Below are 22,694 nucleotides of genomic sequence, written 5' to 3' on the forward strand. Positions count from 1 at the left end.
GCACAATTTTTTTTATGTAAAGCTGATGTTCCAGTGTGATTTTGAAGGACTTTTTCATATTGGGCCAGACCAAATACACATGATCTGAAGAGTACTAGTCTTCTTCTTTAAGGAAAACCTGGAATTAGCCTGGCCCGAGCTGATTTTATACTTTAAAATTAACTGGCAACATGGCATGCCGATCCATAAGGCACAAAAAAGTTTAATTTAAAGCTGATGTTCTAGTGTGATTTTGAAGGACTTTTTAATCTTGGGCCAGACCAAATACACATGATCTGAAGAGTACTAGTCTTCTACTTTAAGTAAAACCTGGAATTAGCCTGGCCCAAGCTGATTTTATATTTTAAAATGAACTGGCAACATGTAATAACGATCCATAATGCACAAAGTAATTGAATATAAAGCTGATGTTCTAGTGTGATTTTGAAGGACTTTTTAATCTTGGGCCAGAACAAATACACATGATCTGAAGAGAACTAGTCTTCTACTTTAAGGAAAACCTGGAAATAGCCTGGCCCGAGCTGATTTTATACTTTAAAATGAACTGGCAATATGGAATACCGATCCATAATGCACAATTTTTCTTTATGTAAAGCTGATGTTCCAGTGTGATTTTGAAGGACTTTTTCATCTTGGGCCAGAACAAATACACATGATCTGAAGAGTACTAGTCTTCTTCCTTAAGGAAAACCTGGAATTAGCCTGGCCCGAGCTGATTTTATACTTTAAAATGAACTGGCAACATGGCCTACCGATCCATAATGCACAAAAAATTGAATATAAAGCTGATGTTCTAGTGTGATTTTGAAGGACTTTTTCATATTGGGCCAGACCAAATACACATGATCTAAAGAGTACTAGTCTTCTACTTTAGGGACAGCCTGGAAATAGCCTGGCCCAAGCTGATTTTATACTTTAAAATTAACTGGCAACATGGCATACCGATCCATAAGGCAGAAAAAAGTTTAATTTAAAGCTGATGTTCTAGTGTGATTTTGAAGGACTTTTTAATCTTGGGCCAGAACAAATACACATGATCTGAAGAGAACTAGTCTTCTACTTTAAGGAAAACCTGGAATTAGCCTGGCCCGAGCTGATTTTATACTTTAAAATTAACTGGCAACATAGCATACCGATCCATAATGCACAATTTTTTTTTATGTAAAGCTGATGTTCCAGTGTGATTTTGAAGGACTTTTTAATCTTGGGCCAGACCAAATACACATGATCTGAAGAGTACTAGTCTTCTTCTTTAAGGAAAACCTGGAATTAGCCTGGCCCGAGCTGATTTTATACTTTAAAATGAACTGGCAACATGGAATACCGATCCATCATGCACAAAGAAATTGAATATAAAGCTGATGTTCCAGTGTGATTTTGAAGGGCTTTTTCATCTTGGGCCAGACCAAATACACATGATCTGAAGAGAACTAGTCTTCTACTTTAAGGAAAACCTGGAATTAGCCTGGCCCGAGCTGATTTTATACTTTAAAATGAACTGGCTACATGGTATAACGAGCCATAATGCACAATTTTTTTTTATGTAAAGCTGATGTTCCAGTGTGATTTTGAAGGACTTTTTCCATCTTGGGCCAGACCAAATAAACATGATCTAAAGAGTACTAGTCTTCTACTTTAAGGAAATTTTGGGATTTGCCTGGCCAGAGCTGATTTTAGACTGCACAATTAATTGGCAACATGGCAGCACAAAAAAAATATTATTTAAAGCTGATATTCCAGTATGATTTTGGACTTTTTTTTTCAGACCAAATACACATCAGATGAAGAGTTCTGGTATTCTCAAAATCAATGCTTTATACTCATTATTTCTGTGCAAAATGGCTTTCATGTCACGTTGCCAATTCATTTTAAAGGATAAAATCAGCTCGGGCCAGGCTACTTCCAGGTTTTCCTTAAAGTAGAAGACTAGTTCTCTTCAGATCATGTGTATTTGTTCTGGCCCAAGATTAAAAAATTCTTCAAACTTGTACTGGAACAGTGGCTTTTTTGTGCAAAATGGCTTGTTATACCATGTTGCCAGTTAATTTTAAAGTATAAAATCAGCTTGGGCCAGGCTAATTCCAGGTTTTCCTTAAAGAAGAAGACTAGTACTCTTCAGATCATGTGTATTTGGTCTGGCCCAAGATGAAAAAGTCCTTCAAAATCACACTAGAACATCAGCTTTATATTCAATTTCTTTGTGCATTATGGATCGTTATTCCATGTTGCCAGTTCATTTTAAAGTATAAAATCAGCTTGGGCCAGGCTAATTCCAGGTTTTTCTTAAAGTAGAAGACTAGTACTCTTCAGATCATGTGTATTTGGTCTGGCCCAAGATGAAAAAGTCCTTCAAAATCACACTAGAACATCAGCTTTATATTCAATTTCTTTGTGCATTATGGATCGTTATTCCATGTTGCCAGTTCATTTTAAAGTATAAAATCAGCTCGGGCCAAGTTAATTCCAGGTTTTCCTTAAAGTAGAAGACTAGTACTCTTCAGATCATGTGTATTTGGTCTGGCCCAAGATTAAAAAGTCCTTCAAAATCACACTAGAACATCAGCTTTACATAAAAAAATTGTGCATTATGGCTCGTTATACCATGTTGCCAGTTCATTTTAAAGTACAAAATCAGCTTGGGTCAGGCTAATTCCAGGCTTTCCTTAAAGTAGAAGACTAGTACTCTTCAGATCATGTGTATTTGGTCTGGCCCAAGATTAAAAAGTCCTTCAAAATCACACTAGAACATCAGCTTTACATAAAAAAAATTGTGCATTATGGATTGGTATGCTATGTTGCCAGTTCATTTTAAAGTATAAAATCAGCTCGGGCCAGGCTAATTCCAGGTTTTCCTTAAAGTAGAAGACTAGTTCTCTTCAGATCATGTGTATTTGTTCTGGCCCAAGATTTAAAAATTCTTCAAAATTGTACTGGAACAGTGGCTTTTTTGTGCAAAATGGCTTGTTATACCATGTTGCCAATACATTTTAAAGTATAAAATCAGCTTGGGCCAGGCTATTTCCAGGTTTTCCTTAAAGTAGAAGACTACTACTCTTCAGATCATGTGTATTTGGCCTGGCCCAAGATGAAAAAGTCCTTAAAAATCACACTGGAACATCAGCTTTACATAAAAAATTGTGCTTTATGGATCGGTATTCCATGTTGCCAGTTCATTTTAAAGTATAAAATCAGCTTGGGCCAGGCTAATTCCAGGTTTTCCTTAAAGAAGAAGACTAGTACTCTTCAGATCATGTGTATTTGGCCTGGCCCAAGATGAAAAAGTCCTTCAAAATCACACTAGAACATCAGCTTTATATTCAATTTCTTTGTGCATTATGGATCGTTATTCCATGTTGCCAGTTCATTTTAAAGTATAAAATCAGCTCGGGCCAAGCTAATTCCAGGTTTTCCTTAAAGTAGAAGACTAGTACTCTTCAGATCATGTGTATTTGGTCTGGCCCAAGATTAAAAAGTCCTTCAAAATCACACTAGAACATCAGCTTTACATAAAAAAAAATGTGCATTATGGATTGGTATGCTATGTTGCCAGTTCATTTTAAAGTATAAAATCAGCTCGGGCCAGGCTAATTCCAGGTTTTCCTTAAAGTAGAAGACTAGTTCTCTTCAGATCATGTGTATTTGTTCTGGCCCAAGATGAAAAAGTCCTTCAAAATCACACTAGAACATCAGCTTTATATTAAATTTCTTTGTGCATTATGGATCCTTATTACATGTTGCCAGTTCATTTTAAAGTATAAAATCAGCGTGGGCCAGGCTAATTCCAGGTTTTTCTTAAAGTAGAAGACTGGTACTCTTCAGATCATGTGTATTTGGTCTGGCCCAAAATTAAAAAGTCCTTCAAAATCACACTAGAACATCAGCTTTAAATTAAACTTTTTTGTGCCTTATGGATCGGTATGCCATGTTGCCAGTTAATTTTAAAGTATAAAATCAGCTTGGGCCAGGCTAATTCCAGGCTTTACCTAAAGTAGAAGACTAGTACTCTTTAGATCATGTCTATTTGGTCTGGCCCAAGATTAAAAAGTCCTTCAAAATCACACTAGAACATCAGCTTTACATAAATACAATTGTGCATTATGGATCGGTATTCCATGTTGCCAGTTCATTTTAAAGTATAAAATCAGCTCGGGCCAGGCTATTTCCAGGTTTTCCTTAAAGTAGAAGACTAGTACTCTTTAGATCATGTGTATTTGGTCTGGCCCAAGATTAAAAAGTCCTTCAAAATCACACTAGAACATCAGCTTTATATTAAATTTTTTTGTGCATTATGGATCGGTAGGCCATGTTGCCAGTTAATTTTAAAGTATAAAATCAGCTCGGGCCAGGCTAATTCCAGGTTTTCCTTAAAGAAGAAGACTAGTACTCTTCAGATCATGTGTATTTGGTCTGGCCCAAGATTAAAAAGTCCTTCAAAATCACACTAGAACATCAGCTTTATATTCAATTTTTTTGTGCATTATGGATCGGTAGGCCATGTTGCCAGTTCATTTTAAAGTACAAAATCAGCTTGGGCCAGGCTAATTCCAGGCTTTCCTTAAAGTAGAAGACTAGTACTCTTCAGATCATGTGTATTTGGTCTGGCCCAAGATTAAAAAGTCCTTCAAAATCACACTAGAACATCAGCTTTAAATTAAACTTTTTTGTGCCTTATGGATCGGTATGCCATGTTGCCAGTTAATTTTAAAGTATAAAATCAGCTCGGGCCAGGCTAATTCCAGGTTTTTCTTAAAGTAGAAGACTAGTTCTCTTCAGATCATGTGTATTTGTTCTGGCCCAAGATTAAAAAGTCCTTCAAAATCACACTAGAACATCAGCTTTACATAAAAACAATTGTGCATTATGGATCGGTATTCCATGTTGCCAGTTCATTTTAAAATATAAAATCAGCTTGGGCCAGGCTATTTCCAGGTTTTCCTTAAAGTAGAAGACTAGTACTCTTTAGATCATGTGTATTTGGTCTGGCCCATGATTAAAAAGTCCTTCAAAATCACACTAGAACATCAGCTTTATATTCAATTTTTTGTGCATTATGGATCGGTAGGCCATGTTGCCAGTTAATTTTAAAGTATAAAATCAGCTCGGGCCAGGCTAATTCCAGGTTTTCCTTAAAGTAGAAGACTAGTTCTCTTTAGATCATGTGTATTTGTTCTGGCCCAAGATTAAAAAGTCCTTCAAAATCACACTGGAACATCAGCTTTACATAAAAAAAATTGTGCATTATGGATTGGTATGCTATGTTGCCAGTTCATTTTAAAGTATAAAATCAGCTTGGGCCAGGCTAATTCCAGGTTTTCCTTAAAGTAGAAGACTAGTTCTCTTTAGATCATGTGTATTTGTTCTGGCCCAAGATTAAAAAGTCCTTCAAAATCACACTAGAACATCAGCTTTAAATTAAACTTTTTTGTGCCTTATGGATCGGTATGCCATGTTGCCAGTTAATTTTAAAGTATAAAATCAGCTCGGGCCAGGCTAATTCCAGGTTTTTCTTAAAGTAGAAGACTAGTTCTCTTCAGATCATGTGTATTTGTTCTGGCCCAAGATTAAAAGGTCCTTCAAAATCACACTAGAACATCAGCTTTAAATTAAACTTTTTTGTGCCTTATGGATCGGTATGCCATGTTGCCAGTTAATTTTAAAGTATAAAATCAGCTCGGGCCAGGCTAATTCCAGGTTTTCCTTAAAGTAGAAGACTAGTACTCTTCAGATCATGTGTATTTGGTCTGGCCCAAGATTACAAAGTCCTTCAAAATCACACTGGAACATCAGCTTTACATAAAAAAAATTGTGCTTTATGGATCGGTATTCCATGTTGCCAGTTCATTTTAAAGTATAAAATCAGCTTGGGCCAGGCTAATTCCAGGCTTTCCTTAAAGTAGAAGACTAGTACTCTTTAGATCATGTGTATTTGGTCTGGCCCAAGATTAAAAAGTCCTTCAAAATCACACTAGAACATCAGCTTTAAATTAAACTTTTTTGTGCCTTATGGATCGGTATGCCATGTTGCCAGTTAATTTTAAAGTATAAAATCAGCTCGGGCCAGGCTAATTCCAGGTTTTTCTTAAAGTAGAAGACTAGTTCTCTTCAGATCATGTGTATTTGTTCTGGCCCAAGATTAAAAAGTCCTTCAAAATCACACTAGAACATCAGCTTTACATAAAAACAATTGTGCATTATGGATCGGTATTCCATGTTGCCAGTTCATTTTAAAATATAAAATCAGCTTGGGCCAGGCTATTTCCAGGTTTTCCTTAAAGTAGAAGACTAGTACTCTTTAGATCATGTGTATTTGGTCTGGCCCATGATTAAAAAGTCCTTCAAAATCACACTAGAACATCAGCTTTATATTCAATTTTTTGTGCATTATGGATCGGTAGGCCATGTTGCCAGTTAATTTTAAAGTATAAAATCAGCTCGGGCCAGGCTAATTCCAGGTTTTCCTTAAAGTAGAAGACTAGTTCTCTTTAGATCATGTGTATTTGTTCTGGCCCAAGATTAAAAAGTCCTTCAAAATCACACTGGAACATCAGCTTTACATAAAAAAAATTGTGCATTATGGATTGGTATGCTATGTTGCCAGTTCATTTTAAAGTATAAAATCAGCTTGGGCCAGGCTAATTCCAGGTTTTCCTTAAAGTAGAAGACTAGTTCTCTTTAGATCATGTGTATTTGTTCTGGCCCAAGATTAAAAAGTCCTTCAAAATCACACTAGAACATCAGCTTTAAATTAAACTTTTTTGTGCCTTATGGATCGGTATGCCATGTTGCCAGTTAATTTTAAAGTATAAAATCAGCTCGGGCCAGGCTAATTCCAGGTTTTTCTTAAAGTAGAAGACTAGTTCTCTTCAGATCATGTGTATTTGTTCTGGCCCAAGATTAAAAGGTCCTTCAAAATCACACTAGAACATCAGCTTTAAATTAAACTTTTTTGTGCCTTATGGATCGGTATGCCATGTTGCCAGTTAATTTTAAAGTATAAAATCAGCTCGGGCCAGGCTAATTCCAGGTTTTCCTTAAAGTAGAAGACTAGTACTCTTCAGATCATGTGTATTTGGTCTGGCCCAAGATTACAAAGTCCTTCAAAATCACACTGGAACATCAGCTTTACATAAAAAAAATTGTGCTTTATGGATCGGTATTCCATGTTGCCAGTTCATTTTAAAGTATAAAATCAGCTTGGGCCAGGCTAATTCCAGGCTTTCCTTAAAGTAGAAGACTAGTACTCTTTAGATCATGTGTATTTGGTCTGGCCCAAGATTAAAAAGTCCTTCAAAATCACACTAGAACATCAGCTTTATATTCAATTTCTTTGTGCATTATGGATCGGTAGGCCATGTTGCCAGTTCATTTTAAAGTATAAAATCAGCTTGGGCCAGGCTAATTCCAGGCTTTCCTTAAAGTAGAAGACTAGTACTCTTCAGATCATGTGTATTTGGTCTGGCCCAAGATGAAAAAGTCCTTCAAAATCACACTAGAACATCAGCTTTACATAAAAAAAAATTGTGCATTATGGATTGGTATGCTATGTTGCCAGTTCATTTTAAAGTATAAAATCAGCTTGGGCCAGGCTAATTCCAGGTTTTTCTTAAAGTAGAAGACTAGTACTCTTCAGATCATGTGTATTTGGTCTGGCCCAAGATTACAAAGTCCTTCAAAATCACACTGGAACATCAGCTTTACATAAAAAAAATTGTGCTTTATGGATCGGTATTCCATGTTGCCAGTTCATTTTAAAGTATAAAATCAGCTTGGGCCAGGCTAATTCCAGGTTTTTCTTAAAGTAGAAGACTAGTACTCTTCAGATCATGTGTATTTGGTCTGGCCCAAGATGAAAAAGTCCTTCAAAATCACACTAGAACATCAGCTTTACATAAAAAAAATTGTGCATTATGGATTGGTATGCTATGTTGCCAGTTCATTTTAAAGTATAAAATCAGCTTGGGCCAGGCTAATTCCAGGTTTTTCTTAAAGTAGAAGACTAGTACTCTTTAGATCATGTGTATTTGTTCTGGCCCAAGATTAAAAAGTCCTTCAAAATCACACTAGAACATCAGCTTTACATAAAAAAATTGTGCATTATGAATTGGTATGCTATGTTGCCAGTTCATTTTAAAGTATAAAATCAGCTCGGGCCAGGCTAATTCCAGGTTTTCCTCAAAGTGGGAGAGTAGTTCTCTTCATCTGATGTGTATGTGTTCTGGCCCAAGATGAAAAAGTCTTTCAAAGTTTGCCAGTTCATTTTAAAGTATAAAATCAGCTCGGGCCAGGCTAATTCCAGGTTTTTCTTAAAGTAGAAGACTAGTACTCTTCAGATCATGTGTATTTGGTCTGGCCCAACATGAAAAAGTTCTTCAAAATCACACTTGAACATCTGCCTCATATTATTTGAGCGCAATGGCTTTTAAAATATAATTTTATTAAATATATATTTAATTATTTATTGTAATATATAATTATAAATTCAGTAATTAAAATAAATATTTTACAATATACAAAATTATATTTAATAATATATTGTATATTTACATTGTTAATAAACAGATGTACTGCTTTTCTTCATTCTGTCTCCTTCAGTGTTGATCTGTGAGGTGTTTAATATAAACAGCGGGTGTTTGTGAACGCTCCCTTTAGTTCACGGTGGTTCAGTGAAGCGGCAGCTGCGAATATCAAACCAACTTCAGCCGGGGAATACGAGGCTGCGAATATCGAGCCAAACGAATCTGGAGCTGCGAATATCAAACCAACTTCAGCCTCGTGTGCTGAAACCTGTTTTAAGCTTACACGAATTATACATTATAATTAACGACCACAGCCATGCTCCTATGTGTCATTCTGAGCACTCTCACGGACAGGAGCACTTGTAGCTGTAAAGAAAAATTGTAAACAACAGTTTAAGTGGTGGTGAGACATTTCAGCTGTTTGTCGCCACCGTGTGCTCGTTATCTGTTAATACACACAACAGATATTAACTTTTGTTTATGTTGCTATACAGTACATAAACGTTCAGCTCGCTTAAATTCTATGGTTTGCTATTTTAAACATCAGGAATTGGTTTACCAAGAACACTTTTCTTTTTTTCTCTGTTAGCCGGTTTTGGATGGTTTTAAATGAATTTGCTTTGAAGGACAAAGTGGTTAAAATATGCATTTGATTTGGTCGTGCTTGGTCATTCTGGTTATGCTGGCCAACCACATTAGTCATGCTATTCGATCAGCTTTCATGCTTGGTCATACTGGTGGTCAGGTTTTGGCTTGGTTTCCAGATTAATCAGCTTGACCAACTTGAGCTAGACAGGCTGTTTTTCCTATTGGTCATAAAATAATTCAGTTTGATGTAAAATTGTAAATTGTTTTGCTGTGGAAACTCTTAAAACCTCTTTTCAGTTTTATTTTAGTGGTGAAAAAAGCCAAAGTTTGGGATGTCTACACAACATTTAAGCTATTTATTTTGCTACCAAAAGACAGAAGTGAATCTACACAATTAATTTTAATATTAAATAAATAAGATTAATATTAATATTAAATCTACACCATAATATTGATTATGGTAAACAAAATAAACAAAATAAACAAAGCTTTATTTTAGAAACTGCAATGAGTGTTTTACTCCAGTTTACTCATACTGGCTTTGATTACATTTATATGATAACTGAAACGGATTTTTTATGCTTAAGTATATATATATATATATATATATATATATATATATATATATATATATATATATATATATATATATATATATATATAAACCAAGAGACCACTTAAAAACTTAAAAAAAAAAGTTTTTTTAAAGAGTTTCTTTGATTTTACTAAATTAAAAATATGAAGCCATCAAACCAAGCTGAACTGCTAAATCTTTGCACCAGGAGTGGCATAAAGTTATCCAAAAGCAGTGTGTAAGACTGGTGGAGCAGAACATGCCAAGATGCATATAAACTGTGATTGAAAACCAGGGTTATTCCACCAAATATTGATTTTCTAATTTTCTGCAAATTAGGAATTTGGGAGAAATGTGTCTGTAGTTCATAGAATAAAACAACTAATGTTTATTTTACTCAAACATATAGCTATAAATAGCAAAATCTGAGAAACTGATTAAGAAACTGAGGTGGTCTCTTTTTCCAGAGCTGTATATACATTTACAGATGAACTGTCTCCTAAATTATAATAAGTAATGTTTCTGTAGTGTGACCAGTGTCTGTTTAGTGTTAAAGAGAAAAGCTCAATGGCGGAGACCACGCCCATTTAGTGATGTCACACACATTTCGCCAATAGGATTCAGAGGATGACGCTGCCTTCATCTTACCAAACCTAGTTGCTGGGTATGAATGCGTTCCTACGCTACTATAGCATACTGTTTGTGTTAAGCTGATCTCTATCCGAACTGAGGATTAAGGAGACCTGTGGTCAGAGTGATAAGCGGAACTCTGAGGACGCCTCCGCCTCTTCAGCTCGAGCTCCGGTTCGGTTTAAACGGTGCGTAGCGCTTTCATGCATCCAACATCTTGTGGCGCAGCCCACCACCACCCAGTGCTGCTGCTGCTGCTGCCGTGTGACTGTAGGCTTTTCTCTGTAACTCAGACTGACCAGGCCAGTTTAGACAGATGACCCGTTTTTACGTTAATCTTACGTTAGTGTAACGTTATTTTCATTGGAAGTGAAAATGGCTCAGCGACCTGAGCTGACGTGCAGATGTGCTGTCAGCTGGGCATATGACTTCTAGCATTAGTATTACTGTATCAGTATCTGGGTCATTGTGGCTATTTTATACATGAATCACTAAGTGTGTGTGTGTGTATATGTGTGTTTATTATATGTAATATACATACTTCTCCATATGCACTGGATTTAATTAAGCAGCTGGATTTAATTAAGCAAACAGGTAAGAGCCTCCTATTGGATCATTTCTGCTTGTTGTGTAGGCCTGTCACAATAATTACATTATCGACGTATCATACAATATATTGGCATAAGCTCAATTATTTTACTTATCGAGAAAGGCCCATAAATGTAAATTAGTCTGTAGGTAAAATATAAAACACTGGTTTTGTTTTATTTAATTTTGTTTATATAAGGTATAGGCCTGTCACAATAATTACATAATAGACTTATATGTAAAATATACAGACTTATACAAAGTAATTTGGTCTCATTATGTTTTTCTTAGTGAGAAAAGAACTCACTAAGAGTTGCCCAAAATGTTGACTTTAAAAACAGCAAAGGATATTTATTTTTAAGTTTTATTACAATTTGAAGGTCTGAATATTCTTAAGAATTTAAAATATTACTCTTTAAAACTAATTGTATTATTATGCTATTAAAAGATCAAATCAGTGACACAAAATGGTCTTAAAAAAACAATAATATCATTCATCACAATTATTTCTATGACAATACATTGTCCACACACAAATATTTATTGTGACAGGCCTACTTGTGTGTAACTGATGCAGTGAGTAGCTTTTCATTTCTTTAATAACTATGTGGAAAGAAACATATCCTGCGGTTGTAGTAAAGATGTTAATCTGTTTTAGAAGGGTCAAATTATTGGAATGCATAAATCAACAAAGAAAACATGTAAGGATATTGCAGCTTAAACCATTTAAATTTGGCAGAAGAAATGTCCCAACACATTATTACAAAGTGGGGGAAAACGTCAATCTTGAGAAAGGAATGTGGTCGAAAAAAAATTTCTGGAAAGTGTTTTGTAAAATTAAATAATTTAAAAACAACAATAAAACTCAGGGATGTGTTTAATAGTGAAAGTAAGAGTGTTTCCACATGCACAATGTATAGGGAACCCAAGGGATTGGGACTAAACAGATGTGTTACCTTCAGAAAATCACTTATCAGTGAGGGTAACCATCAGACTCTTCAGCATTGGAGGTGGTCATGTGGTCTGATTTACCCTGTCCCAGAGTGATAGAGCGTCAGGGTACACAAGCACCCATCATGCCTAGTACCTATCGTACAAGCTTGTGGGGTCATTGCTTAAACCTGCAGTTGCTGTAGTTGGTCAGGTCTAGGTTCAGCATCATTATGTGGCCAAAGAATGAGGTCACCATCAATTATTTTTTTCTTTTCTGATGTGATGTCATGAGCATATTCCAGGATGACAATGCCAGGGTTCATGGGGCTCAGACAGTGCAGAAACAGTGCAGGTTTCAGGGAGCACAATTTTTACACATGGATTGGCCACAGAAGAGTCCAGACCTGATCCCCATTGATAATCTTTGGGATGTGCTGGAGAAGACTTTGTGCAGTGATCCAAATCTCACATCATCAGTACAAAATATTGGGGGGGGGGCATTAGTTGTGACATTAGAGAAGCAAATGTGTGTCGTAATCAAAGCTAAAGGCAGTCCAACCAAATGTTAAAGTATATGTTCTTGTTTACTAAAACATTAATCTACAAAACCTGGCCTTTTGCAATTCATTTGAACTAAATTGTTGTTATAATTTCTACAGGTTAGCAGCCTGAGGTCTGCCATGAGTGGCCATGTGGAACCAGAATCCCAGACCATCAGCCCGGACATGCCGGCCATGTTTGATGGCATGAAGCTGGCTGCAGTGGCCACGGTGCTTTACATCATAGTGCGCTGCCTTAACCTTAAGAGTCCCACTGCTGCCCCTGAAATCACCTGTCAGGATACCACCCTCAATCGCTACCTAATCAAGTCATGCCCCATCCTGTCCAAAGAGTAAGTCTAAACCCTTACTGTAAAAGCTGTAGAAATTATCATAAACAACTAAAATATATTATATATTATAGAGATTAATAGTTCAAATTAATCTCTATCTATTATGTCATATGTTTGCACCCCATTTCAAACTGACTTTCACATGCCAGCTGAAGCAACCAGAGCAACTTAAGGTTAAGCGGTTAGATCAAGGACATGCTATCAGCTGGAATCAAACCCCTAATCTTCAGACGACTCAGCCGAGCCCTCTAACCACTCGGCTACAGTTACCTGCAACCTGATACATCCTGCATCAGCATGCTCTTATATAACTTGTGTTTGCAGGTACATTCCACCCTTATTGTGGGGTAAAAGTGGGCATTTTCAAACTGCGCTGTATGGAAAGATGGGCCGGGTCAGTTCTCCACATCCATGTGGCGTGCGCATGTATCTTCCCATGCAAGATGGAGCTACAGCCACGTTTGACCTTTTTGAGCCTCTTGGTGACCATCTAAGTGGTGGTAAGTGTATTAGTTGTTTAAAAGTGAAAAACAGTCACTCATAAAATGTTCTGCTTGTCATTGTAATAGTTGTAGAAAACCTAGTGAAAATATACATTTAAAACTCATTTTACAATTGAAATTCATGGCACTGTAATATGTAGTATTTAATAACAGCTTAGAATAAAGTCCTAACCTAGTGTGAAGCTAATAAGTCATATTATTCTAAGATTGAGAAATTGACTTGCCATAATTACATTCTCACATGCAGTGAAATTTTAGATCTTCACCAAGCCTTCAGTATTAATCAGCCCTCAGATTCTTCCAGATGTTACATTTTTTGGTCTACATCAGCTCCCAAAACACCTAAGCTAAATCATCAAGGACTGTAGGCTGTTGTGCTGGGAGGGAAACCCATGGGGAAAATGTGAAGCAGTGCAGTACACAACTCCAACCACCTTTGTGGTGTCTGTTTGCAGATGATATAACAATGGTGATCTGTCCTGGGATCGGTAACCACAGTGAGAAGCACTATATTCGCACCTTCGTGGGTTACTCCCAGAAGCAAGGCTACCGATGCGCTGTTCTCAACCACTTAGGGGCTCTTCCAAACATCGAGCTGACCTCCCCAAGGATGTTCACTTATGGTAAACCTGTGTTTGTGTAATGTAATGCCTGCCAATGGGACATAAATGTTTGGCAAGAGTTTAGAACTATTTCATCATGTTGGAGTTAAGTTGATTTTAAGTGGTTGGCAAAGAATGTGATAAACAGTATCATTGTCCAATTTTTTTGCTCAGTGATGGAAGCTACTTATGATGTAACACTCTGGTAACCAGTCTAGCACCTGCTTTAGCTTTAGACGAAAGTCTAAATTAGGAAATATTAGCACCTAGTTTCATCACTGAATGCTGTCAGTCATCACTCAGGATTTATATTCTGTGCTGTGATCTGTATTACAGGCTGTACATGGGAGTTTTCAGCCATGGTGAGCTATATCAAACGGGCATTCCCCCAGACTCAGCTCATAGTGGTGGGCTTCAGTCTTGGTGGGAACATTGTGTGCAAGTTCCTGGGGGAGAACCAGATTAATCAGGATCGGGTCCTGTGCTGTGTCAGTGTCTGTCAGGGCTATAGCGCTTTGAGGTGAGTGTATTCCACACAGATAAAGATAAATTGTGCTTCAATGTGGTTTTGATGGGGTTTCTCTTAAAATGTAGGCCTGTCTCAATAATTATTTTTGTTTGGATGATACATTGTCACAAAAATAACTGTGATAATAAAAAAATATTAAAATTTTTAGTGAAATGAAAATACAATAGTATAATAGTGCAGTTAACTCTTTTTAAAAAGGACAAATGGGAGTATTATAATTTAATCAACATTTAATTATTACAAGAATTAGATTCTAATATATGCTCATGGTAATGAGCTCCTCACTAAAGAAAATTTAAGATCAGTGTTTAGTATTTAAGTCTGCATAAATGATTGAGGTTATCCTTGCATATTTTATCATGACATGTTTACTTCAATCAGTAAGCGCGTGTATGTAGGCCCACACTCCACTTTTATCAATACATAAAATACATAAGAAAATATTATACTCGTAATTGATACTAACCAATTAATAGTCATGATAATAAAAGTTAACTTTTGGTTCTTTTTGTTGTTTTTATATTTTAGAGCTCAAGAGACATTTCTACAGTGGGACAGATGCAGGAGACTCTATAACTTCCTCATGGCAGACAACATGAAAAAGATCATCTTGTCCCACAGGTGAGCACTAATAATAAACTTTAATAACTGAGGACAGTGTGATTAATGGCTTCATGAATATCCCTGAACACTAAATATTATGCATGTGATTAATACGTGTGTGTGGTAATGTGAGTGCGCTCTCATTACAGAGGAAGCCTGTTCGGCACACGTTCCACCAAAATGGAGATAATGGATCTAAGTCGCCTGTACACAGCCACATCTCTAATGCAGATAGACGACAACATTATGAGGTATTATTTGCTTAGTCTGTGTAATCAAAGCTCTTGGTTAATGTGAATACATTTTCAGTGTTTTCTGTGTTCTTTTGTGTCAAAAGTGAAGTTTTATAATTGTGTGTTTGTCAGTGTGTAGTTAAGCGTACGCTGGAAAATATTTACAGTATCGGGCCGAACTCCTAAAGCTTTCATAAACCAGCACAACTGTTTGCTGATATGATTTGTTGGAAAAATGCAAATGATCCATTCAGTGTTCATTTGTAAAACACCTGCTAAAAGCTTCAGTAGCAATTAGTGGCCCAGAATGTATCCTGTGTGCAACTCTCTGTCCATCTGTTTTTCCTCAGAAAGTTTCATGGTCATGATTCTTTAAAAGAATATTATGAAAAGGAAAGCTGTGCACATTATATTCACAATGTAAGTAAGATTAAAACTGTACTAAAAGGTGATTGTATTAGTTGAACTACAGCCCTACAGCAAAAAATGGTGATGAAGGTAATAGTAATGTTATTTGTCCTTTGTCCTCTGTCAGGTAACGGTCCCTCTACTTCTGGTGAACTCTTCAGATGATCCTCTAGTCCATGATTCTCTACTGACCATACCTCGGGCACTAGCAGGTATTTTATCAAGTGTTTCTCAGTGACAGTGATGAGTGCTACTTTTCTCTGGTGGAGACAGACATTGAATAGGTTTGTGGAGGCACTGTATTCAGCGTTTATATTAACAGTTTGTTTTTTGTTGTCACACATCACACATTCAGAAGGCCTGGTGTCATGGTGTGGGTGCAATTTCGTACAATGGCAGATTACCTTTGGTATTCTATAAAGGCCTACTGGCAGCCCAGTGTTCTATTAGTAAGGTCATGCCACTAGTGGCCCCATGTTTTCTGAATGCACACTCCAGAATGCTATTCCAACTAGGGCTGGGGCGACGCATCGACATAATCGACGTCATCGATTACAAAAATACATCGATTTGCATAACGTGCGTCGGCGCGTCGTAAACATGGCGGCGCCTGTGGAGAGCATTAGAGGTTAGATCGGGCCCAAAAATTCCAACTGGCTGTTTTCGGGCTGTTTTAATGAGCGAAATATGATCAGAATTATGTTAATTAACACGGTAACATAGAAGCATAGAACTATTATTTAATTAAAATGATTTTTAAGAACAGCTAAACACAGTTCTGCAAGTCAAACGCGGAGGAGTTCACGTGTGCGAGAGAGAGAGAGAGAGAGAGAGAGAGAGAGAGAGAGAGAGAGAGAGAGAGAGAGAGAGAGAGAGAGAGAGAGAGAGAGAGAGAGAGAGAGAGAGAGAGAGAGAGAGAGAGAGAGAGAGAGAGAGAGAGAGAGAGAGAGAGAGAGAGAGAGAGAGAGAGAGAGATTTGCTTGTTCTACTCACAGGTGAAGGTTCTCTTTGATCTCCTCGTGCTCATATTCTAGTCCCATTCATAATTCTGCAGCTCCCTCAGTGTTTTCTGCCGTATTTTGCGGCTAGCGCGAGCGCTTACAACTGACACCGCGGACCGCGAGGTGCCGCCGCGTTTGTGCCGAATCCGACTCTCTGCTGAATCTGACTCCCGCTTCGCGGACAGAATCGGCACAACACCCCCGCTGTAGAACTGCGGTAGTGAAAACAGCGCTTATAAATAAATTAGTTTAGTTTCACTTTCAGTTTTCGTTATTTTTTTTTAAATTAAAATATAATTAAAAAACAGACGCCTACATCTCGGACTATTTTCTGGAGCCCGGGTCGGATTTACGGGCGGGCCTCGGGTCATGTCGGGTTCGGGCAGAGAATCTAAGCTCTAGAGAGCTTGGACTCCGGAGAGCAATCTCCAGCTACAAAAAAACGCCAGCGGGCATCTAAAGTTTGGGAGCATTTCACGCAAAAGGGCAACAATGTGGTCCTCTGCCATACGTGCAAAAGGAGCACTTGAAGCGCAAACATCCAGGAGCACTATGTCAACAGGGTCACACAGTAAGTTACCGTTTACATCAGGGTCTCCGCGGGTGTCCTTAAAAAGACTTAAGGCTGTCTACCAAAGGTTTTAAACCTGCCACAGGCAGAAATTATACATTTTTGGTTTATATTTGTGCATGGCATTTCGCAGTTTCCAGAAACAGTAGCATTATTCATAAGTTCAGGTGTTTAGCTAAGCTAGCTGCCTTAAGTTATTTTAGCTAGCGCCGTCGGCGCTGCGGTGTCACACCGTTTTCTGTCACCGTCGGAATTTTGTGACCAGTGCTCACGGTTATGAGCGTTCATTGGCAAAACGGAAGCTTTCTATACCTACACCTTACCCTCAGCCCTAAACTGAACCGTTTTGGCCAGTCGGGGTAAACATTAGAAACGAACACGTTTCGAATCGGCCAGTGCACCGGTCTGCTGAGAACTACTTGCCAGTGGTCACAAAATCTAGCGGTCACAGAAAACAGTGCAACACACGGTTGTGGTGTATGGGAGCTTATCCATTTTTAGCGTTATAGATCTAAACAACGTGCTGTACATGTAAGTGATTATAAGTGTGGGGTTTGGTTTAGTAGGCTTGTGTTGTTGTTGTTGTTGTTATTATATATAAATATAGTAATTTATCGTTTGCTTTAAAACGTAAAATAATTATTTAAATATGTTTCTCAATGAATAGATTAGTCGACTAATCGAAAAAAATAATCGTTAGAATAATCGTTTAAAAAATAATCGTTAGGGACAGCCCTAATTCCAACACGACAATGCTCATCCACATACTGCTGCAGAGTTTGTCTTGAAGACCCAGATGCTGTGTCATGGCCAACCACATTGCCACACAACTGGTACCAATTGAAAATGTGGGGGAAGTGTGGGGTAATCTTAATCTTCCTAACAAATAACATTGCATTTTGACACTTTCTTCAGGATGCAACTATTTTTTGATGAGGAGCGTAGATACACATGCAGACAGTTATTGCCTGTAGCACAGCTGTTGCTGCAAAGTTTGGCAAACAAGCTTAGTCTGTGCAGCCCACCAATAAAAAAGGATTATTCCAAATGATCATTGCTGGGATGATATACACTGATTAGCCGTATCATCCCACATAAAAAATAACACCTAAGCACCAACCATATTACATATTACATAGATACTGGTCATGTTCTAAAAAACAGCTACAATATTTGTACACTATGCTCTCATCTTTATCAACATTTATCCAGATGTATGTTTGTCATCCTCTAGCACCTATGGTCTGTTTCTATTGATGGTGAGGGTGAAATGTGACAGATGAGCCACTGTTGGTATTTGCTTACCTAAATAATGTATATGGTTTAATGATTTTGCCTAATGAAATGGTCAGTAAGTGTAGACACAAGGTAGATGTATCTGTGATTTAGTGCCATGGACAGATATCTTATTTCTTATCTTATCTCTTATCTTAGCTGCCAAAGAAAAATGCTATTTTAAACCCATGAATTTAGAAAGCAATCAGTGTTCTTGTTTCGAAGGCTGCATATAAAGCTATTGCAAAGCGTTTAGGTAAGCTTTTACACAGCCTCTCTCCCAGATTGAGGATTAGTAATCCTGAAAGAACAGAATATTTATTTTAGTCAAAGTTGTCAGAGTTAATAGCCTTAATGCACAGCAGGTTAGCTCATCGCTAAAGCTCTGTAGCAGTCCATGTCTTTGCTCCATTAGACAGATTCTGAGTGCTTCTTGAGCTCTGCTCTCAAGACCCTGGTACTGAATTTTTCAGGGCCATGTGATCCATTTGGCCCTGCGTGAATATTTATCAGAGCAATGCACTCGCTTCCCTCTCTGCAGCGGCTCTGGGTTTCTTCATGGATTCAGCTTATCAGTCAGTGCTGATAAGTCAGTACAAAAAAAAAACAGATTAGCCCCACGCTGCATGTCGCACAGGAACATTCTGCAATATTACTTTCATATTTTCTTTAACCTAAAAGCATCAAATGTGGAATAAGAAATAAGAATTGCAATGGGAAATTTGTGTTAATATAGGTTCTGTAACTCTTTGGCACAGCTTGCTAGTCTTCTTTGATATGATTGGTGCCCATATAGCTAAATTTAGCATGAAAAGCTGATAACTCACATAAACAGTGTTCTCTTACCCAGAATGTTGCATTAGGACATTAGGCAATGCATTTTGTCCACTACAGCTACAATTTTCAATGATGTTAAGAAGCTTGTTATCTTGTTATGTTATATGTATTTCTAAATCTTTACACACTTTAATAAAACTGGAGAGATGTTAAGTAATCTTAGATGTGCTTATGTAGTTTTTAATGTCTGTCAAATGAATGGTAGAAATGAACAAAAAGCATCTTAAATAGTTCCTTCTTAAGTTGTCCTTAATTACTACTAGTTGGTTTCAAACTAACCATTTACTAAATCTGGTTGCACCGCACATTTGTATGGCATGGCTTACCTAATAACAACTAACTCGTGTGAACAGTTGTTCGCTTTTACACACAGGGCAATCAACATGTTGTGTATGTTTGCAATATCTTGTGATACCAAGATGTCTCCAAACACCCAGCAGTAAAAGTGTTTTTTTTTTTCATCCTACTTGAAGCTCCAATGATTAATGGTAAATCTGAATTTAGTAAACACTTACATTACTACTAGCCTATGTTTGAACTTACGCACAATTGGTGCAACTGGGCCCTGTTTGTTTACTACACTGGTATGCTGGACACTAGCAACATAAAGGTATATGATCATTAATAAAATAGCTTATATTAGCTGTCCAATTAATTTTTATTTTACTGCATCATTTAAATGTCGTTTACATTTTTTTTGTTAATCATGATTAATGAACTAGTGAAAATTCTCCTAAATATTTGCAATATAAACTTTATAATAAAACTTTATATATAACTTTATAATAAAAACTAACACTGAATAAGTCAAATTAGGATTTTTAAGTTTTTTTTCTTCTTTTGTAAAGATGCAGTTTTGGGGATGTTTATCTGAGGCTGCTGTACTAGTTAATTGGTCTAAAAGAACCTAACTAGGTGTTTGTGAACAATCTTAGACCAGCTTGGAATTCATTCTGGCCTACAGATTTTTGTAATAGGGTACAAAATTATATTACTACATTTCAGACATCAAACGTCTTGAGTACTTATTGTGTAAATTAGATTTTCAGTAATCACTTTAGTGAGCTTAAGTGTTCCAGTGCGTGACTGGAATTACTGCCTGCTACTTGTTCTCCATTATTTAATGTTTTTTAGGTTGAAGGTTGTGGTCGGTTTGCTTTCTCAGCCTGTTGTAGACTCAGTAGTGAGGGATGACAGGAAGCTTCATTGCTGGTGTTTTTCAGCTCGAGGCCAGCTGTCATGGTGCAGCTCTCAGCGCGCTGTTTGGCAGGACCTCCATATGGCCCTGTAATCACGTCAGGTGGCATCGCTCCTCTGCTAACCTCCTTTCCATATCGAGGACAGCAGTGATAGACAGGGCAATCCCTGTTCTGACTGGGGACATAGAGCTGCTTTCCTAGACCATAACCTTAATATATTAGTGCAAACACTTTCATTCATGTGACTCCAGGTTTTGTTGCTGACTGATGAGAGAGCTGTGATAGGACTCTTGGCTCGCTCGCTGTATGGCGCCAGGGTGAAAGACAGGAAACATGTTGGAGTTTAAGGTGTCGGAAAGAGAAAGGTAGCCAAAAGGGTCAAATTTCCTTACTGAAACACTGGTTAAAAAAGAGCTGAGATTTAAATATGTGATATATGTGATTTGTGTCTGACACCTGGTCATGCAATTAAGAGCAGGGCTAGCCGGGCTTAGCATCCCCTCCAAACGACAAAGAGGTAGCCTTTAGCACAGTTAGCGCCTAATGCTAATACAGCTCCAGCCTCTCAACTGAAACTACTGTATAACGCTGCACTTCATAAGGTGCACCAGATTATAAGGATTTAAGGATTTTACATGTGATTTACAGTGTGAAAAATATGGCAATAATTATATATTATGTTGCTATATATTAGTAATGTAGCAAAACATTTTGGATGAATCCCCAACATATGCAGGCTAACCCTTAACCTCTTTGCTTCTCCACAGAAAAGAAAGAGAACGTGATCTTCGTGCTGACGCTGCATGGAGGGCACCTGGGCTTTTTTGAAGGTGCTGTGCTCTTCCCTCAGCCTCTTACATGGATGGATAAAGTTATCGTCAGTTATTCTAATGCTATCTGCCAATGGCAGAAGCAACAGCCACAGTGCCACCAAGCAACAGACTGCACAGAACTCAAAGGCAAAGCGTAGCACTTTTCAATATGCCTCAGTTTACTCAAACGAATAACTCAAGAGCATCCAATGCGTGATGCGTTAACCGAGTGTATACCCTCTGGATGAACTGCAGTCTTGCACATTCACATATCTCTATGATCACAGCTGGCTTTAGCACAGTAACTCTAATGAATTCACCACTATCACACACACACAATACAACATACAATTTACAGGGTGACAAGTGATAACACAGGGTATATGGATTCATATTGAGCTGGAACAAGACTCAGTTTCATTTTTTTCTTTATAAATGTACACTGAGAAATGAAAGGCATGTGTTCCAACATTTGAACAGATGTTTTGTAAAAGAATCTTTGTGGGAAGTTGTCAGAAATATGGGGAGATTAATGTCACAGAGAGGTAGCACTTTTTCAGAACACTATAATTATTTGATTGGAGAAAAGTAGTTTTTCTTGTATCTCATTTAGTTTAGTATGATTTTGTTTATTATGATAGTACAGGATGACTCCATAGCAAGAAATTTCAGTTTTCCTCTGTATTGCAGTGTCGCCCCCTGGTGGCAGCTAGTGAAATCAGATGATTTTCTATTATATAAAAGTGCAAAAAAATTAAATAAATGTCGAGATCATTTTTGGCCAAGCAGTTTAATATTAAGTGGTAAATCTTGGTGTGTATGGTATGTACATGTATGTAAAGCAATGACGTTTTTTCTGTGTCTCATGTTGATTACTGGTGAGTATACTGCTGTGCGTCTGTATGTCTGTCAACTTCGTGTTGATGTTGCTTCATTAGTTACAGTGGAGGATAAATCCAGAAAGGAATCTTTAAGAAAAAGAATGTGCAACACATCATTCAGCCTTAACCACCCTGCCCTAGATATGACGTGTTGAACTGTGAGCTCAGTGAGACCTGTTTCTTTTTTTTCTTTTCGATTTCTTTATTTTTTTTCAATGTGGCATTACAAAATAGTCCACTTAGTAAGAAGAATTGGATTTGACCAGTGTGACATAATACTGTAAAGTACAGTAGTTTTCATTATTTAGTCACCAGAGTTGCCCAGTCTCTTCCAAATCTTTGTCTAAATATAACAACAGCTTTTCTGTTTGGAGTTTAACCTGTTAATCTCTTATTGTTCCATAAATCCAGCCTAGTGATGGATTATGTCCCACTATAGTTCCATGAGTGCACACCAAACGTGGGATAATGTTGTAAAATACAGTGTTTCTGCAAAATAAAGTTATTTTTGCAATGATT

At 37.3% G+C, this 22,694-nt stretch overlaps 1 protein-coding gene across 1 annotated transcript; it reads left to right on the forward strand.

Moving 5' to 3' along the window:
* Positions 1–10,305: 10,305 nt before the first annotated feature.
* abhd2b (abhydrolase domain containing 2, acylglycerol lipase b) lies at positions 10,306–22,692 on the forward strand. Its single transcript, XM_049484202.1, has 10 exons — positions 10,306–10,496; positions 12,489–12,721; positions 13,046–13,221; positions 13,680–13,847; positions 14,163–14,346; positions 14,884–14,976; positions 15,108–15,209; positions 15,542–15,611; positions 15,727–15,811; positions 21,250–22,692. The coding sequence occupies exons 2-10, from the start codon at positions 12,510–12,512 to the stop codon at positions 21,450–21,452; spliced, it is 1,293 nt and encodes a 430-aa protein (XP_049340159.1). The 5' UTR covers positions 10,306–10,496; positions 12,489–12,509; the 3' UTR covers positions 21,453–22,692.
* The last annotated feature ends 2 nt before the right edge of the window (positions 22,693–22,694 follow it).

Source organism: Astyanax mexicanus, chromosome 10 (assembly GCF_023375975.1).
Source record: "Astyanax mexicanus isolate ESR-SI-001 chromosome 10, AstMex3_surface, whole genome shotgun sequence".
Classification (NCBI taxonomy): Eukaryota; Metazoa; Chordata; class Actinopteri; order Characiformes; family Acestrorhamphidae; genus Astyanax; species Astyanax mexicanus.

Coding starts and splice junctions, on each gene's coding strand:
- abhd2b (XM_049484202.1), top strand. CDS start 12,510: ATGAGTGGCCATGTGGAACCAGAATCCCAGACCATCAGCCCGGACATG. Junction 15,210..15,541: donor ATAGACGACAACATTATGAG/GTATTATTTGCT, acceptor GTTTTTCCTCAG/AAAGTTTCATGGTCATGATT. Junction 15,812..21,249: donor CATACCTCGGGCACTAGCAG/GTATTTTATCAA, acceptor GCTTCTCCACAG/AAAAGAAAGAGAACGTGATC.